The sequence below is a fragment of the Capricornis sumatraensis genome, chromosome 11, assembly GCF_032405125.1.
Source record: "Capricornis sumatraensis isolate serow.1 chromosome 11, serow.2, whole genome shotgun sequence".
Taxonomy (NCBI): domain Eukaryota; kingdom Metazoa; phylum Chordata; class Mammalia; order Artiodactyla; family Bovidae; genus Capricornis; species Capricornis sumatraensis.
The window spans coordinates 22,133,064-22,149,165 of NC_091079.1; the positions used below are offsets into that span (position 1 = coordinate 22,133,064).

The window sequence follows — 16,102 nt, forward strand, 5'->3', positions numbered from 1 at the left end:
CAGATCCACACAGACACATTTGCTGACACGTGCCTAATGCCTGCTCCTTGGAAGAAAAGCTATGACATAGACAGCATATTAAAAGCAGATATACCATTTTGCTGACAAAGGTCCATACAGTTAAAGCTATGCTTTTTTCCAGTAGTATCCAGGTATGGATGTGGGAGTTAGACTATAAAGAAGGCTGAGTGCCAAAGAATTGATGCTTTCAAACTGTGGTGCTGGAGAAGACTCTTGAGAGTCCCGTGGACAGCAGGGAAATCAAACCAGTCAATCCTAAAGGAAATAAACCCTGAATGTTCATTGATGCTGAAGCTGAAGCTCTAATACTTTGGCTACCTGATGCGAAGAACTGACTCATTAGAAAAGACCCTGAAGCTGGGAAAGACTGAGGGCAGGAAGAGGGGTCGACAGAGGATGAGATGGTTGGATGGCATCACTGACTCAATGGTCATGAGTTTGGGCAAACTCCAGGAGATAGTGAAGGACAGGGTAGCCTGGCGTGCTGCAGTCCATGGGCTCACAAAGAGTCAGACACGACTTGGCAACTGAACAACAAGACTGCCATGCCAGCCGGGCCACCACGCACGTTGCTTGTGTCACCTCTGACGTAGAGGGACACAAAGGGGAGTGAGGGAGGCCCTGCTGGACACAGAGAGGAGCTGCCTCCTCCCCCCTGTCCACATGGCCGCACCAGCATCCACAAAAGGGGCTCTTTTAGCCTCAATTCTTTTCAGCTCTAACTTGGTCCAAGATTTTTTTAAGTTTTATCTTTTCGCTCTTCCCCCAAATAACATAAGGCATCTTCTAACACCTTCCTATCAAACTAAATATCTAATGGAGTTCTTTCTGGTGAGTTATGACTAAATAAACACAGGCGCCAGGTTGATGTCAGATTTTCCGAGGAAGGTATATGAACCTCAGTCTGTGAGTGAGAAGGAGGGGTGCCAAGCCAGCTAAAGACAGACAAGTTTAAAACAGGACTCTCTGGGTATAAAAGGTAGGGAAGGAAAGAGGTGGCCTGGGGCACGGTGGGGAGTGGGTATCCTAAGGCCTTTGAGGAACCCTAGACATGACGTGAGGAAGAACACCACTGTCACCAGGAAAATGTGACCTTGCCTGGCAAATGAGGAACAGCCAGCAACAACATTTCAATAAGAATCAGAGGTGTAACAGGGGACGCCTAGACTTCAAAGGACTTCTGTAATGACAGCATTTTCAGTCACTAAATACACTCTAAGCTCAACAAGCTCATTTTCATGAGATGTGATCTGAATTCAGATAACAGTTTGTTTATTCTTAGGGGGAAAAGTTAATGACCAGCAGGTCCTTCGTCAGTAGGAACCAAGATCAAACATGGGAAATCCTTATTGTATAATTTAAAATCTTCATGTATGAAAGGAAACCTTGTCTTCACACATTTAAAACCTTCCCTAAAACCTTCCTATCAAACTCCAGCAGTTTGGACCAATCCACTATGAACACGTGCTGGTCTACTTCCTCCTCGTGTGAGATGTTGCATCCACAGAGACTGGGCAGCGCCGCCCCTCAAGGTGCAACAGCTCCTAGAGCAGATCACAGTCCACAGCCAGAGAACAAACAAGCCCTCTCCACACGGCATGAGACAGCTTTTGTTGTTGTCGTTGCTAGAAAAGTGAAAGCGAAAGTCGCTCAGTCGTGTCTGACTCTTTGCAACCCCAGGGACTATACAGTCCATGGAATTTTCCAGGCCAGAATACGGGAGTGGGTTGCCATGCCCCTCTCCAGGGCATCATCCCGACCCAGGGACCGAACCTGCATCCTTACGTCTTGTGCATTGGCAAGCTGGCTCTTTACCGCTAGCACCACCTGGGAAGCCAGACCTAAAAAAAGGTCTTTGTTTCTACTCATTACCACCCTCACTAAGTACTCCACGCAGGGATCCCACAGCGCATCCCGGGTCAGACAGGCCCCTGCACTGCTTGTGCACCCGGGCAGCAGCCGGCCCGCTTCCAAAGCCAAGGAGCCCAAGCTGCTGGTGCCCGAAGTCCTCGGTCGCCTCGATACACGCGCCTGTCACAATCCCGTGCTTCTTCCTGCTCTTTGCTCTGTGGGACAGTGCCCAGCTCGTGCCTCAGCCCCCTCCTCACCAGCAACCGCTCCTCTCTCACACTCACTGGAGGGGGCCTCTCCTCACCCTGCAGCCAGGGCCACACGCCCCCTGCAGCCAGGGCCACACGCCCCCTGCAGCCTCACGCCTGGCTCATCACCTGCTGGAATGTCACCATTCAGAGTCCACCTCCCCTCTCACAGCACCGCCAGAACATCGCCGCCGACACAGTGGCCCTGTGTCACCCTCAGAAGGGTGGGGCAGGGATGCGCTGCCCTCCTCTTTCTGGGCCCACGGTCAGCACACAGGATGGCCCTGTGGGGGTGCTGCTCATCCAGTCCCTCCCTGGCACTCGTGATCTCTGGAGGCGTGTTCAGTCTGCACGGAAAATTATGCTAAAGCCCATGAACTCTATAACTCCCACGACTTACCTTCAGTCACTGAAAGTGATGTGGCCACAGTGCAGCCAACCTGGTACTTAGCAGTTCATCACACATCTGTCTGTGTTTTCCCCAAAATGGAAATCCCTATTGTCTCCTCTGATTAGATAAGCAATACAGTCTCATTTTTACAAAATAATAACAATAATATAGAAATAATACTAGGAAGGGAATACCTCCCCCATAATCCCGTGACTATAAAGCAATGCTCTACATCGCATGGGACACAGGCTGATCATTTCCTAAATGTATAAATGATTTTTTCATAAACGCAATCATCATACTTAAATGTTTTCATTAGCCTTTCCCCATGTAACCATACAGTATGCTGACTCCCCTGTTAACACTTTGCGCTAAGTCTCTCCAGTCCTGTGTGACTCTTTGTGACCCCACGGCCTGTAGCCTACCAAGCTCCTCTGTCCATGCGCGTCTCCAGGCGAGAGCACTGGAGTGGGTTGCCATGCCCTCCTCCAGGGAATCTGCTCGACCCAGGGATCAAACCCACCCCTGTTACGTCTCCTGCACTGGCGGGGGGGCTCTTTACCACTAGCGCCACCAGGGAAGCTCATGTGGACACTTTAGGGTGTCCCACTGCGGACAGTTTAGCACTACTTTTGCCCAATCCCCTTCTGACAGACAGCTGGGTTGTTCTCTAGTCTTCATCACGCTAAACAACGGGCAGCTACCCGTACGTGCTTGGGCATCTCTGACTCTATAATTAGACTAAACTCCTGAAAGTGCAACCCTTGACCCCAAAGGGTTCATATTACTCTCTGATACATATTGCAACTGCCCCTCACATCGCCCCACCCCCAGGAGGAAGACTGAGGTCCTTTTTCACAAACTCCACCCAGGGTAGTTTCCTGCTCTGGTCTCCCAGACAAGAACTTACTAAAAAGTAAAAACCACAACACTCTAAATTCGTTAGATGATATAACGGCATTGATTTTCACTATGGGACTGGCTGTCATTTGTGAAATAAAACAGAAATAGATTTTTTTTTTTAAATGCTCTAGGAAAGTCCAACACAGTCACCAGTAGCCACATCGGACTACTTAAATTAATTAAAATTAAATGAAATATAAATTTAGTTCCTCAGAGGCACTAGCCACACTTCAAGCAGCCAGTAGCCTCCTGCAGCCAGCTGCCACCACACTGTGTGGTGAAGGTGACCAACACTGGTTGCCATCATCCGGAAAGTTCTGTTGGATGGTGCTGCTCTAGAAATTGAAAGCCAGAGGCCTTCCGCTAAAAAAAAAAAAACAAAAATGTGCTTCCATACACAAGATTTATGCCAGCAACCTACACTATGAAAGGGGCTCTGAGCACTTTTCCATCATCCTGTGACGGATTTATGATGGATGCCTTCGCATCTCTGTGTCTAGTCTCCATAGCAACCAGGGAGTGGAGGGAAATGTAACTGACCACAGTAACTCACTAGGGATTGAACTGTATGCTTGCATTCTTTGTCACTAACCTCAATAAAACAAATACCACCCCATCTAAGGAATAAATAAAACCAAAAGTTAGGACACTACACTATCCTAACATCAAGCTGGTTATGTCTCATATCTCTGGGCTTCTGTTTTCATGTGTCACCAAATAGGAATGACTGAATCAGAGACAAATGATGATTTTTAAGAAGTAAAAGCTGAACCTCATTTAAAACTTGGAAAACAGTGGAAACAGTGGCAGACTTTATTTTTGGGGGGCTCCAAAATCACTGCAGATGATGACTGCAGCCATGATATTAAAAGACGCTTACTCCTTGGAAGGAAAGTTATGACCAACCTAGATGGCATATTAAAAAGCAGAGACATTACTTTCCCAACAAAGGTCCATCTAGTCAAAGCTGTGGTTTTCCAGTAGCCATGTATGGATGTGAGAGTTTGACTATAAGAAAGCTGAGTGCTGAAGAATTGATGCTTTTGAACTGTGGTTTTGGAGAAGACTCTTGAGAGTCCCTTGGACTGCAAGGAGATCCAACCAGTCCATCCTAAAGGAAATCAGTCCTGAATATTCATTGGAAGGACTGATGTTGAAGCTGAAACTCCAATACTCTGGCCACTGATGTGAAGAGCTGACTCATTTGAAAAGACCCTGATCCTGGGATAGATTGAGGGCAGGAGGAGAAGGGGACGACAGAGGATGAGATGGTTGGATGGAATCACCAACTCAGCGGACATAGGTTGGAGTAAGCTCTGGGAGTTGCTGATGAACAGGGAGGCCTGGCGTGCTGCAGTCCATGGGGTTGCAAAGAGTCAGACATGACTGAGTGACTGAACTGAACTGAAAAGACTTGGACATTCAAAACAATATAACAGCTGAAAATAGAACTGAATGAATGATATGCTATGTTTGGTTACCTGTAACATTAATGTTGGTCTTAGAAGGAGGATGTTACTCCACCCCACAACACTGCTTTTTCTCCTGCTCCTTCAACCACTGTTCCTTCCATCCTCTGCCCAAGCCCTAACAGAAGCAAAGTATAGAAAAGAGGATGAAGACTCAAATGCAGAATGGCCGACTGCCCACTTGCCTTGGGAAATGCTGTAGTCTGTTTAGCTCAGGAAAGTACCACTGTAAATATTCCAGTTGATTCATCCCTTCACATCACAGCAACTAAGAGACAGTGTTGTAATCGCCAGAGACACAAGACAGCCTAACTGCAGAGAAGATCACAACCGAAACCAGGTCATTTCCCGTCAGAAGAAAAAGGGGGGAACGCCACTTGGCACTGAAAGGCAGGGAGATGGTTCGACTCAATCCACAAGGGTCAGAGGACACGAGAGACCAAAGGGGGACCCAGACTGAGAGGAGGGACTGAGAGAGGAGGGAAATGCAGAAATCGTGGAAATTGGCCTTATACTAAAGCCAAGGAGTAGAGACCACTAAGCCATTACCAGACATGCATCAGGATCATTTTACAACATTTAGCGCCTCTGGGTAATGTCCATTCAACCCGGCAGCCTTAAATACTTAAATGCCTTTCTCTGCCTTTCCTTAATGTCATCTGGAACCAGAGGAAAGGACCTGCCAGGGTAAGGGCAGCAGGGTCAGGGACTCTGAACACACCGGGCATCGCCACTAACAAGAGAGAAATGACAGCGTCACAGGCATCTGGGGCAAGGGAGAGGGTCGCAGACCCACTCCAGAGAGAGCCAGGGCTCCGGAACTAAGAAAAAGTGAGAGCACAGGGAAGAGACAAGGAGAATGTCTCAAGCTGCCGTCCCAGAGAGAGGGATAGGAGCTTGCCACTTCGGCTACCAGGGTGCAGAGCGGAGAACAGGGAGAGGCAGATTGTAAAGTGTTTTACAGCGAAAAACAGCTCCTTTCATCGCTTACCATCTAAATGCAAAATACATTAACGCGGTCCTTAAATCTACCAAAAACATCCTTATGACCTGCCTAGAACAGCCCCGGCACCTAGGAGACACAGAATCTGTGGAATGACTGAAATCACTCAACAGAGGACAAAGATTTGGTCCTGGAGGGCTCGGAAGTGCAGGCGGCCCGGCCGCGTCTCCACCTGGCCCAGATGGGCGTCCTGAGACAGAGAAGCCGAGCGGCCGAAGCGCTTAAGAAGCAGGCCGACGGACGCGCGCGGTCTCCAGCCTGCTCTCCGCGGTGCGCCTGCACGGGGTCCCGCCAGGGCGGTCTTCCGGAAAGAGGGGAGCGGGCGGGAGCCCCTAGCCCGCAGCCGCTCGCGACTCCACCGCGGCCGGGGGGCCGGCCGGCAGCTGCTCCCACACCCGCGGCTGCAGGCGGTCGCCGCGCAGGACCTGGACGCAGCGCCCCAGCCCCGCGGACGCCTGGGGCTCCGTGCGCACAGGCCTGTCGCCGCTGCCCCGCCCCGCCCGCGCCGTGACCGCGCCGCGCCCTCACCTGCTCCGGGCCGCGAAGGCTGTCCCGGGGGGCCCCCAGCAGCGCGCACAACTCCAGCAGCCCCGAGGGCAGCGCCGGGTGATGCGGCGCGGCCTCCGCCATGGCTGCTCCGCGGCCGCGGCCGACTGGGCACACCGGGCTCGGGCGCCTCGGGCCACCCGGCCCGGACTTCGGGCCGCAACCCCGCCCGCCGCTTTGGCCAGCACCCGCGCGAGCGGCAGCCGGCCGGTCCTCCGACAGCGCTGCCCGCTGGGCGGGGCTCGGGGCGGGGCCAGGTGTGGGGGCGGGGCCTTGAGAGGCGGGGCGGGGAGGTCGGGGCCCATCCGAGAGGGGCGGGGCCTGGAGAGGCGAAGCGAGGAGGCGGGGCCTGTCGGAGAGGGGCGAGGCCTGCGGGGCCGGCCCAGGGCATCGGGCGCGAGCTCTTCCTTTCCTAAACGGCTCCGCGGGCTCCGGCGCGTGCGCGGCGTCTGCGAGCCCAGCGCCCCAGTCCGTCAGCCTATCCTCTCTCCCAGCGGCCGCCTCCGCTCCCGGGAAACCCGGAAGAGGTGGGCAGGGTCGCCAGGTGGGCTCGGACCAGCTCACGAGCGCCGTGGGTGCGGGAGTCTCCTGCAAGTCCCTGAGCCCAACCCTGGAAGGAGTAAAAGGCCAAGGCCACCTTGTGCCGCCGCCGACTCCAGGAAGCCCTCCTGCAAGCAGGGCCGTCGAGTTGGCCTGCCCGGGCGTTGGATGGCAGGAAAGGCCGGCGAGCCAAGGGCGCCCGGTTAATAACTTTGCCTGCTTAACCTAAGACTGCCCAAATCCGCTATGAGATTGAGTAAAATTCAGCAGGAAAGGGGGCGGGGTGGGCGGTGCTAGAATAGAACCCGGGGAGCGCGGGACTGAGGAGGGTCGGGGGATGGACAGAGCTCTTCCCCTACAAGCAGGCCTGGCTTGTTCCCAGTGGACCGTGAGCCTCCCCAGCCACAGGCTGGGGCCAAGAGGCTGGTTTCGGTGCCTGGCCACCGACACAGAATTGGACACAGGCCCCAGTCCTATTTTTGCCTCCCAGCAGACCTTGGACAGCATCTGTAAAACCGGGTGGGAAATGATGGCAAAGGAACTCTTCTAGTTCTAATTATATATGATTCTTTAAAAAAAAAAAAAAACCTGAAATGCTTAATAATAATGTCAAACAGTAACGACAAAGCAAGGTCAAAATCAAAATAGGGTTGGGGTGGGGTGGATCTGGAGGCCAAAGGATTCCTTCAACGTTTCCAGCCTGGTGAGGCCCCACCAGCTGCAGCCTGACTCACGCAGGATTTGTGTTTCACTGTTAAGTCATCAAAGATCATGAGTCAAATCTGGCGGCTGCCGGACATCCCTGGCCTTCATTGGTAAGCCCTGACCGGTAGTGGCAGCCACTGACTTTAAAAGAAAGACAGATTTTGCTCACACTGGTCTGGCTCTCTCCACTGTGTTGGGGTTGTTGGTGGTCTCGGTGGAGGGCAGAGTGGAGTCTGTCACCTGAGAACTTGCAGTCCTCAGGAGGCTCACAGACGCCGCTGGAGGTGTGCACAGCAGAGTCGTGGGCTTGCAGGGACCTGGGCTGGCGTCTGCCCCAAGTGAGCTGCGTGACAGTCGCTTTCCTCGCCGCCCCAGCCTTGGCTTCCTGTCTGTTCACACGCTGCCCGGTGTGGCCAGGACTCAGGAGGTAAACAGGAGGCATCCCCCTCGGTGGGGACCTGGTGGGGCTCACACAGGCACAGGTGTCCCTTTTCCTCCTGCAGGTAGAAGGGTTTAAGGAGGGGAGCTTAAGAAAGTCCCGCCGGGCTGTGGACGGGGCTATACAATTCCGCCTTTTCTAGGGCCTTCCTTTCCTCATCCTTAGCATTGGAGAAGGGACCAGGTGACCTTGAAGGGGCTCCTGACACCTCACTCTTGCTTTTTGATGAGCCCCTGTTGCTCATTCCTTAGGGACTTCCTAGTGCCTGCAGTAAGATTTGCCCCATTCTTGAGAGTGCTGATGGACTGGAGATAGAAGTGGACGTAGCCAGCAATCAAAATCGCCAGTGCCTCTAGCTGACATGCAGATGAGGGAGGAAGGGAACCACTGAGCCTAGCTGACAAGCCCACTGCCAGGGTGGGTATCGTCAGAGTCAAGGTGAGAACTTGAGTTCTTTAACTTGATGAGTTAAAGAACATGCTGGCACAGTACCTGCCTGGCAACAGTCTTTCACAAATAGTTTCCCCTCCCTCCCCTCCAGCCTGTGTAATTTGTTTACTGTTCTGTCCGACTCTCAGGATTACTGTGCAGATCAAGTGGGAAAATAGGTATGAAAATGTTTCTGAACCATAAAGTACTGATGCAGAAATGGGGGGCACGCACACCATTGTGAATTTATTAAATGACACTAAATTGTTTACCTTGAAATGATTAATTTTCTGGAATGGAATTTGGCTTCCATAAGTTATTTTTTTAATAGTATTTATAAGGACTGCATCTATCAACACTTCTTTGGGCATTTTAGCAAGGATTAGGTGTTAACTACAAGTCTTTTGAAAAAATATAGGGAATGATGGAGGAGCTTCATAGCATTGGATTTAGCAGTGATTTGCATCTGACATCAAAAACACAGGCAATGAAAGGAAAGTAGATGATTTCATCAAAACTAAACAGTTTTGGTGCAACAGAGGGCAACGTGGAAAAAGCAAAAAGGCAGTCCACAGAATAAGAGAAAATGTTTGCAAATCATATATCTGATAAGGGATTAATAGTCTATAGCTCAACAGCAAAAACAACCCAATTGTAAAAAATGTATAAAGGATTAATAGATGTTTCACCAAAGAAGATATACTAAAGGTACAGAAATATGTGTTCACTAAGCACCAGAGAAATGCAAATCAAACCCCACCCCACCTCACACACACTAGGATAACTACTATTAAAAAATAAAAGAGGACTACTGTTTGCCACAGTGTGGATAAACTGGAACCCTTGTACACTGTTGGTAGGAATGTAAAATAGTGCAGTCACCGCAGAAAATGGTATGGCTGTTTCTCAAAAAATTAAGCATAGAATTGCCATTTGATCCAGCAGTTCAACTCCTGGATAGCTGTGCAAAATAACTGAAAGCAGGGACTCAAGTATTTGTGCTCCCATGTTTTTAACAGCATTTTTAGAATAGCCAGAAGGTAATAACCCAGACATCCATCAGTGGATGGATGGATAAACAGATATTCTGTTACTTTCAATAAAAAAGCTGTGACCTCACTCTATTTCACATGTCTCCCCAGCTGGTTTAGTGCCGAGATGCATAGCTTTCTCTACTGTTTGCTTTGCTGCTTCAGAGCCATATGTGATAGGATGTAATATCTTCATATGTAGATATAAATATGCAAATGCAACCAGTTTATCGAGGACTTGGTGGTTGATATGAAAGTGAAATGGTCTCCAATGAAAAAACCTTGCCGTAACAACCACAGACATAGGGGACAAACACGTCTGGTCTGGCAAACTCTCGTAGACATTCTCAAAGCAACATCCCTCTGTCCCTTGAAGAAGGGAGAAAGTAGGTGATCAGTGATCAGTAGGAGGGGTCTTGTCCACATGACAGCACGTGGGCACTGTAACTGTTCGGGCAGGCCAGCCATCACTCACCCCTGGATTAAACGTCCGCCCTGGGGGCCCGCTCCACCCCACCTCTGCCTGTGCCCCTCCCATGCTCCCCAGATTCGCCGGCATTCCCCCAGATGCGTGGTACTTTCAGGCTTCCCTGCAGGCTACCTGACCAGCCCCTGCCCTACCCCACCTCCTCCCACTCGTGCAGGAAGACCGCACGAGGAACAGGCAGGCGGCGGGCAGAGGAGCCTCCGGGACAGAAGACTTTGGCAGGCCTGTGGACATCGGATGGGACACCCTGCAGGCTGCTTGTGTGTGTCTGTGGTTGGGGGGTCTGGGCCCTTTCTTCCCTCTCCTGTGGCAGAAAGGGTGGGAGAATGTAAGACAGCCAGAGAGGGCAGTTACAATAGACGGCATGTAGGCTCTGGGCAGAGGGTGTCACGTGATGCCCACATCATGGAGAGACGCGAGGTGATGGGGTCACAGCAGACAGGGCAGGCGCTGCTGGTCGTCAGGGTAACCACAGTGCAGGAAGGGCCCCCTCACCCAGTGACCCTGCCCTGCCCAAGCAGCGCGCTCCTGCCCCAACCAGCCATACCCCCTCATTAAACTTTGCTTCCTCTTTAAAAAACTAATGAATAAGAGGAAGCCGTGTGTTGGGAATGCAAACCACCCGGGCCCACATGGAGACTGCCCGGTCTGCCCTCAGCATCTCGGGGAATTTTGCAGAGTGCACACAGTCTCTTCATGTTGGCTGCAGGAAAGGAGTCCGTGGAACGCTTCAACAAACTCTTCTGCCAGGCCCTTCCCTGAGCTGTGGAGGACCGGGCGTTGGCCGAACCCCGGCAGCTGTGGTCCTATAGGCACCCTGAGCGACCTAAGCCAGGCTTCAAAATCACTGAGCTGATGCTACATTTTGTCAGTTGCAAAATGGAAATAATAGACTTCCCTCCTACAAATAAAAACCTTTAGCTCTGCTCAACAAACATTTATGCCAACCATATGCTGATCGCAGTCATGCGTAACAACTTTGGCTAGTAGCAGAGCTGAAGAGTCCCTTGGACTGCAAGGAGATCAAACCAGTCAGTCTTAGAGGAAATCAACCCTGAATATTAATTGGAAGGACTGATGCTAAAGCTCCAATTCTTTGGCCATCTGATGCAAAGAGCTGAATCATTGAAAGACTCTGATGCTGGGAAGGATTGAGGGTCAGAGGAAAAGGGGGCAACAAAGAATGAGATGGTTGGATGGCATCACCGACTCAAAGGATATGAATCTGAGCAAACTCTGGGAGATAATGGAGGACAGAGGAGCCTGGCATGCTGCAGTTCATGGGGTCACACAGAGTCGAACACGACTTAGGGACTGAACAACAATCAAGTGCTGCCCTGACACGGATCCTGCCCGGTGCTCATGGCCGGATGACCCCCGGCACGCTGTTCTCACCCTGTCATCTCGGTTCCCAGTGCCCAGCTCTGTGTCTGGCACAAAGTACTAGGTGCACAAGGAGTAGCTGACAAATAAAAGCATAAAGTTCCGCTGACCATTGATCAGGGTCCACCTGTACAGTGGGGTGACGTTTAGCAGTGATTCACTGACCCGATAGTGAGTAAAAAGAACAGTCACAGGAAAATATACACTATGATGTCACTTAATAAGCGTGGACAAAACACACACACATATAAGGAAGCCCTGGAGAGCCGAGTGTGGTGACAGCAACTTCAGCGCAGGGACAGGCTGGGTCTGTGCTCCTTCAGTGAGTGCAGCTGGGGGTATCTATATGAGGATGGATGGACATGTCCTTTGTAAACACCTTATCAGGAAAAAAAAGAGAAAGTGGATGGTTTCATCTATTTCTGGAACTCTATTGTGTTTAACATAATACAATTACAGTAAAGATACTTCCCTAAATTCAATCACCAAGAAACTACCTCAGCCCCCTGGTCCCTGAGGAGGTGGCCTGGAGCTAGGGAAAGGCTGAGATAGGACAGATGCAAGATGAAACGAGTGACCTCTAAAAGAAGCAGGGAAGACAGTCCGCTGCCTCCGGGGCTGTCTCAGGGACCCAGTGGGCTGGCAGCCCAGGTGATGTCCACTCTGAAACTAGACCACACCCCAAGAAGGGTCTCCCTTAAAGAAAATTCTAGGCAGGAAAGGATGATAGAAGGAAGACCCAGGAACCTGTGGCCCCGGTGCCAGGAGCCTGCATAGACGCCTGCTGCTGCAGAATCAGAGCTGCCCGGGAGGCGCGGGCTCGGGGCGTGCACAGCTGGGTAATGGCACTCCTCCTCCTCTGCGCGAAGGCAGACAGGAAGCTGCGGTCCAGCTGCCTCTGTGTGCTTGGGCGAGAGGAAGGTGACAGATGTGAGAGCTGTCTTAATTCATCCGGACTAGGAATCAAGACAAATAAAAATAGACAGCTGACAGTAAACGGGTGGGAAAAGAGAAGTCAGGTACCAGCCCACTCAGGGGCCCCAGAGGGAAGCCCAAGGTGGCTCAAGGTTGTCTCCCACTGCACCTGCTATTCCCACTGCCCTGGAATGCATGCCCCCCTCCTTTCTCTCCGATAGCTCTGACTTACCTTTCATTGGCTCAGATACCCCCTCTTCCAGGAAGCCCTCCCTCCCTGCTTTCTGCACCCAGGCTGGGGCGACGGCCCTCCCCACCTCGTTGCTTCTCTTGAAATCTCGTCAGGTCCCTCTGACCATGAGGCTCATATGCCCTGTGCCTGCCCTTGGGCTCCAACCTTGGAACCAGCCTGAACTCTTGGTTGATTCTGGCTCCAGAGCCTCAGGTCAGCCCCCCATCACGAGGGAACTTCTCCTGAGACAGGGTCCTGCCCAGCACCCATCAGATTGACAGGGTACCTGCACTGGATGCAGAAAGACCCATGACCAGCCTCAGCTTCCATCCTTCGAGGGTGATGGCCATGCCAACCCAAGAGGCTGGGGTGAGGGCAAAGGGGACCCTTGGGAAATGCTGATGCCCCGCTCCACTCTGCCCCAGATTCTCCCCTCCTTGGGACCCCCAGCACGCTGCAGAGCCTGGCTGGGTTAGAGGGAGACGAGAGACCACCCACAGCAATGGTGTGCCAGTGGCTGCCGATTACACACCTAATTGGTGCTTTATGTGCACAGGCATGTTTTCTTATCCATCACCCCTACCGCCCATGACCAGGTGTCACTTCATATGGCAGACAGGACCCACGGCCCAGCAAGGTAAGCCCCTTACCCCCAAGCACACAGCAGTCCTCGTGGGGAGGCAGATGTCTCTGAGTGGGTCACCTGTGAGAGCCCAGGCCCCCGCCAGGGGCGGACCTGCCCTACACAGGCCCCTCTGCAAGTGGTGCTTGCTTGGAAGTCATTAGGGCCTCACACGCTGGAGCATTGTCATTAGACAAGGTTTTCAGACCGTTTGGCCAAACCCACTCAACTCTTACTTCCCAGGGCAGTGAGAGTTCAAACCTGGAAGCACCCACTTCCCGTCACGAGGACAGATTCCCGAGAGAGGAGTTAGTCCATGGAGGCTCTTAAGGAGTCTGTGGAGGCCAGTCCTACACAGGGACGTGGTCTCCCACTGGCCCAGAGGTGGTCCTGCGCACACTAGAGGGAAGGACGCTTTCTCCAAGGGTGCCCGGCTTGCCCAGCCTCATGGGGCAGTTTCAGCCTCATTACAGAAGCCTCCCTCTCCCCAGGGAATCTCGGGTCAGCTCCGAGCTCAGTCCCACTTCACCTCAAAACCCCAAGCCAGGCTGAGCCCACGGGTGGGAGGGGCAGTGGCCTGAGGCCCAGCTGCTGCCCCGTCCCCTCCGTCTCAGCTGGCCACCCACAGAGCCACCAGCACCCATTTCCTGGTGTGCACGTGTGCGTGTGTGTCTGTGTGTGTGTGTGTGAGCTTGGGGGTGTTGACAGCCACCCTGGTGGAGGGTGGCCAGGGCGAGGGAGGACCCTGGACCTGAGTCTCCCTGGCCCTGGCCCCCGCCCACCAGGGTGGCCCGCTGAGACATCCTTTCCAAGCACCTGGAGTCCTTCCAGGAACCACGCACAGGTCTTCCCGGAAGGAAGGAGCCGCTCCCACGTCTAGGAGTGCCCCTACTGGAGAGTTGGGGGGGTGGGGCGGGTGTGACATCAGCCTCAGATGAAGGCCTGGGGAGAGAGGGTGGGTTCGTTTAAAATGTCACTGCCTGAGACACGGCCCTTGCCCCACGGCGGGTTCCGTTTGGGGAGCTCCTTCCCATGCCAAGCCCTGGAGAGGGAGGGAGGCGCGACCGCCGTGCTCACCCGCCTCTGGCCCCAGAAGGGTCCTCAAGTGGGTCCTGCTGTTCTTGCTGCAAAAATTCCTCCGCAGCTGCTGCCCACCCCAGGCCAGGCCCCCAGAGAGGAGCAGAGGCCTCCAGGCCAGGGTGTGGAGCTCCGGGGGGTCAGGAGAGGGCCCCGCCTGGCAGGTCTGCCTCCTGCTGCTCCGTTCCGATGCGGTGCCCACACACGGCCCTGCCCTTGTCCCTCCACCCACGCTCACTGGTACTTGGCACTGGGTTTTTCTAGTTCTGCACTGCCCAGCTTAAAGGACACCAGCCACACATGGGCCAGCACTATCTCGGGCAGGGGTGAAGGGTGTTGCTCCCAAGTTCAAAGTCAGCACGGGAGGAGAATATCAAGCACCTCCTTACTAATCTGTACATTGATCCCAGCTGAAATGGTAATACCTTAGATGAGTTGAGTTAAATAAACGAACTATTAAAATGAATGTCATCTGTGTCTTTTCACTGTGGTTAACGCGGCTGTAGGATTATGTCTGTGGCTGGCCTTCTGTTTCTCTTGCACAGCCCTAATCTGTAATGATCCTTGAAAACGAAGTTCGGAAGACGAATTCATCCGTGCACATAACATTGATGCTAATTGACATCTACTGTGTGTCAGGAACGCAGACACAGCCAGCTGGGTTCCTACCCTCCAGAACCTCCCTAGAGGGCCAGGTACCTAACTGAGGCGACGCTCCAAGGCAGTGGGGGCCCAGGACTCAGACTCACATCTCGGGGGCTGCTCCACACACTTGCCCCCAAGCGCCCTGAAGTCTTGCTCAGTGTGGATGTCTGCTTTTCCTTCTTGGAGACGGGCCAGCACGGGGCAAGTTCCCTCTATGCCTCTCCTTTCCTGAGTGGCTGTCTTGTGCCTCTGTGTTTCTCTTTAAGTCCAACAGGGTGGTCATCTCAGTGGCTGACAGGGACCCTGAGCTGGGGTAGGTGATGTACGTTTCCAGGGCCAGCCCCCAGCAGCATCTTGGGCCATGGACTGGAACCTCATCCCACCAAACATAAAAGCGGGAAGAGGGATTCTAAAGATGGTGCCTATAGTTTAGTGTGCACTGTGGCGGATTTCTTACAATCATTTCGAACCTATTTTTACTGAGCGCTTTATAAAGACATGTAAATGAAGGTGCCGAGTCAACATGCAATTCTGCTCTTTCCCTTAAGGTGAAATCTTTATTTAGACTAAAATTCGTTTATGAAAAATAAGCTCTTCTTGAATAAACCAAGTTCTTCTCATGCCATGATGTCTCCCCAAGTCTGTTTAAGCCCCAAGTCAGTCAGAAAAGGCATCTTGTCGCGTCACCATGCTGGCTGCCATTGGCAAGAGATCCCGAGTCCCGGGGGATGGTTTTTCGGAAAGGAAAGCGTCTCAGTTCCACTCTGATTTTTGCCACCTTACCAATAACCTCAGATATGCAGATGACACCACCCTTATGGCAGAAAGTGAAGAGGAGCTAAAAAGCCTCTTGATGAAAGTGAAAGAGGAGAGTGAAAAAGTTGGCTTAAAGCTCAACATTCAGAAAACGAAGATCATGGCATCTGGTCCCATCACTTCATGGGAAATAGATGGGGAAACAGTGGAAACAGTATCAGACTTTATTTTGGGGGGCTCCAAAATCACTGCAGATGGTGACTGCAGCCATGAAATTAAAAGACGCTTACTCCTTGGACGAAAAGTTATGACCAACCTAGATAGCATATTCAAAAGCAGAAACATTACTTGGCCGACTAAGGTCCGTCTAGTCAAGGCTATGGTTTTTCCTGTGGTCATGTATGGATGT

General features: G+C 52.3%; 1 protein-coding gene across 1 annotated transcript in view; it reads right to left on the reverse strand.

Annotated features, from left to right (window-relative positions):
* Window positions 1-6,516, reverse strand: part of DENND3 (DENN domain containing 3) — a 50,858-nt gene extending 44,342 nt beyond the window's left edge. Inside the window, exon 1 of the mRNA XM_068983900.1 lies at window positions 6,415-6,516. Within this exon, the coding sequence (XP_068840001.1) occupies window positions 6,415-6,516 (102 nt within the window). The remainder of the gene's footprint in view (window positions 1-6,414) is intronic.
* Window positions 6,517-16,102: the final 9,586 nt, after the last annotated feature.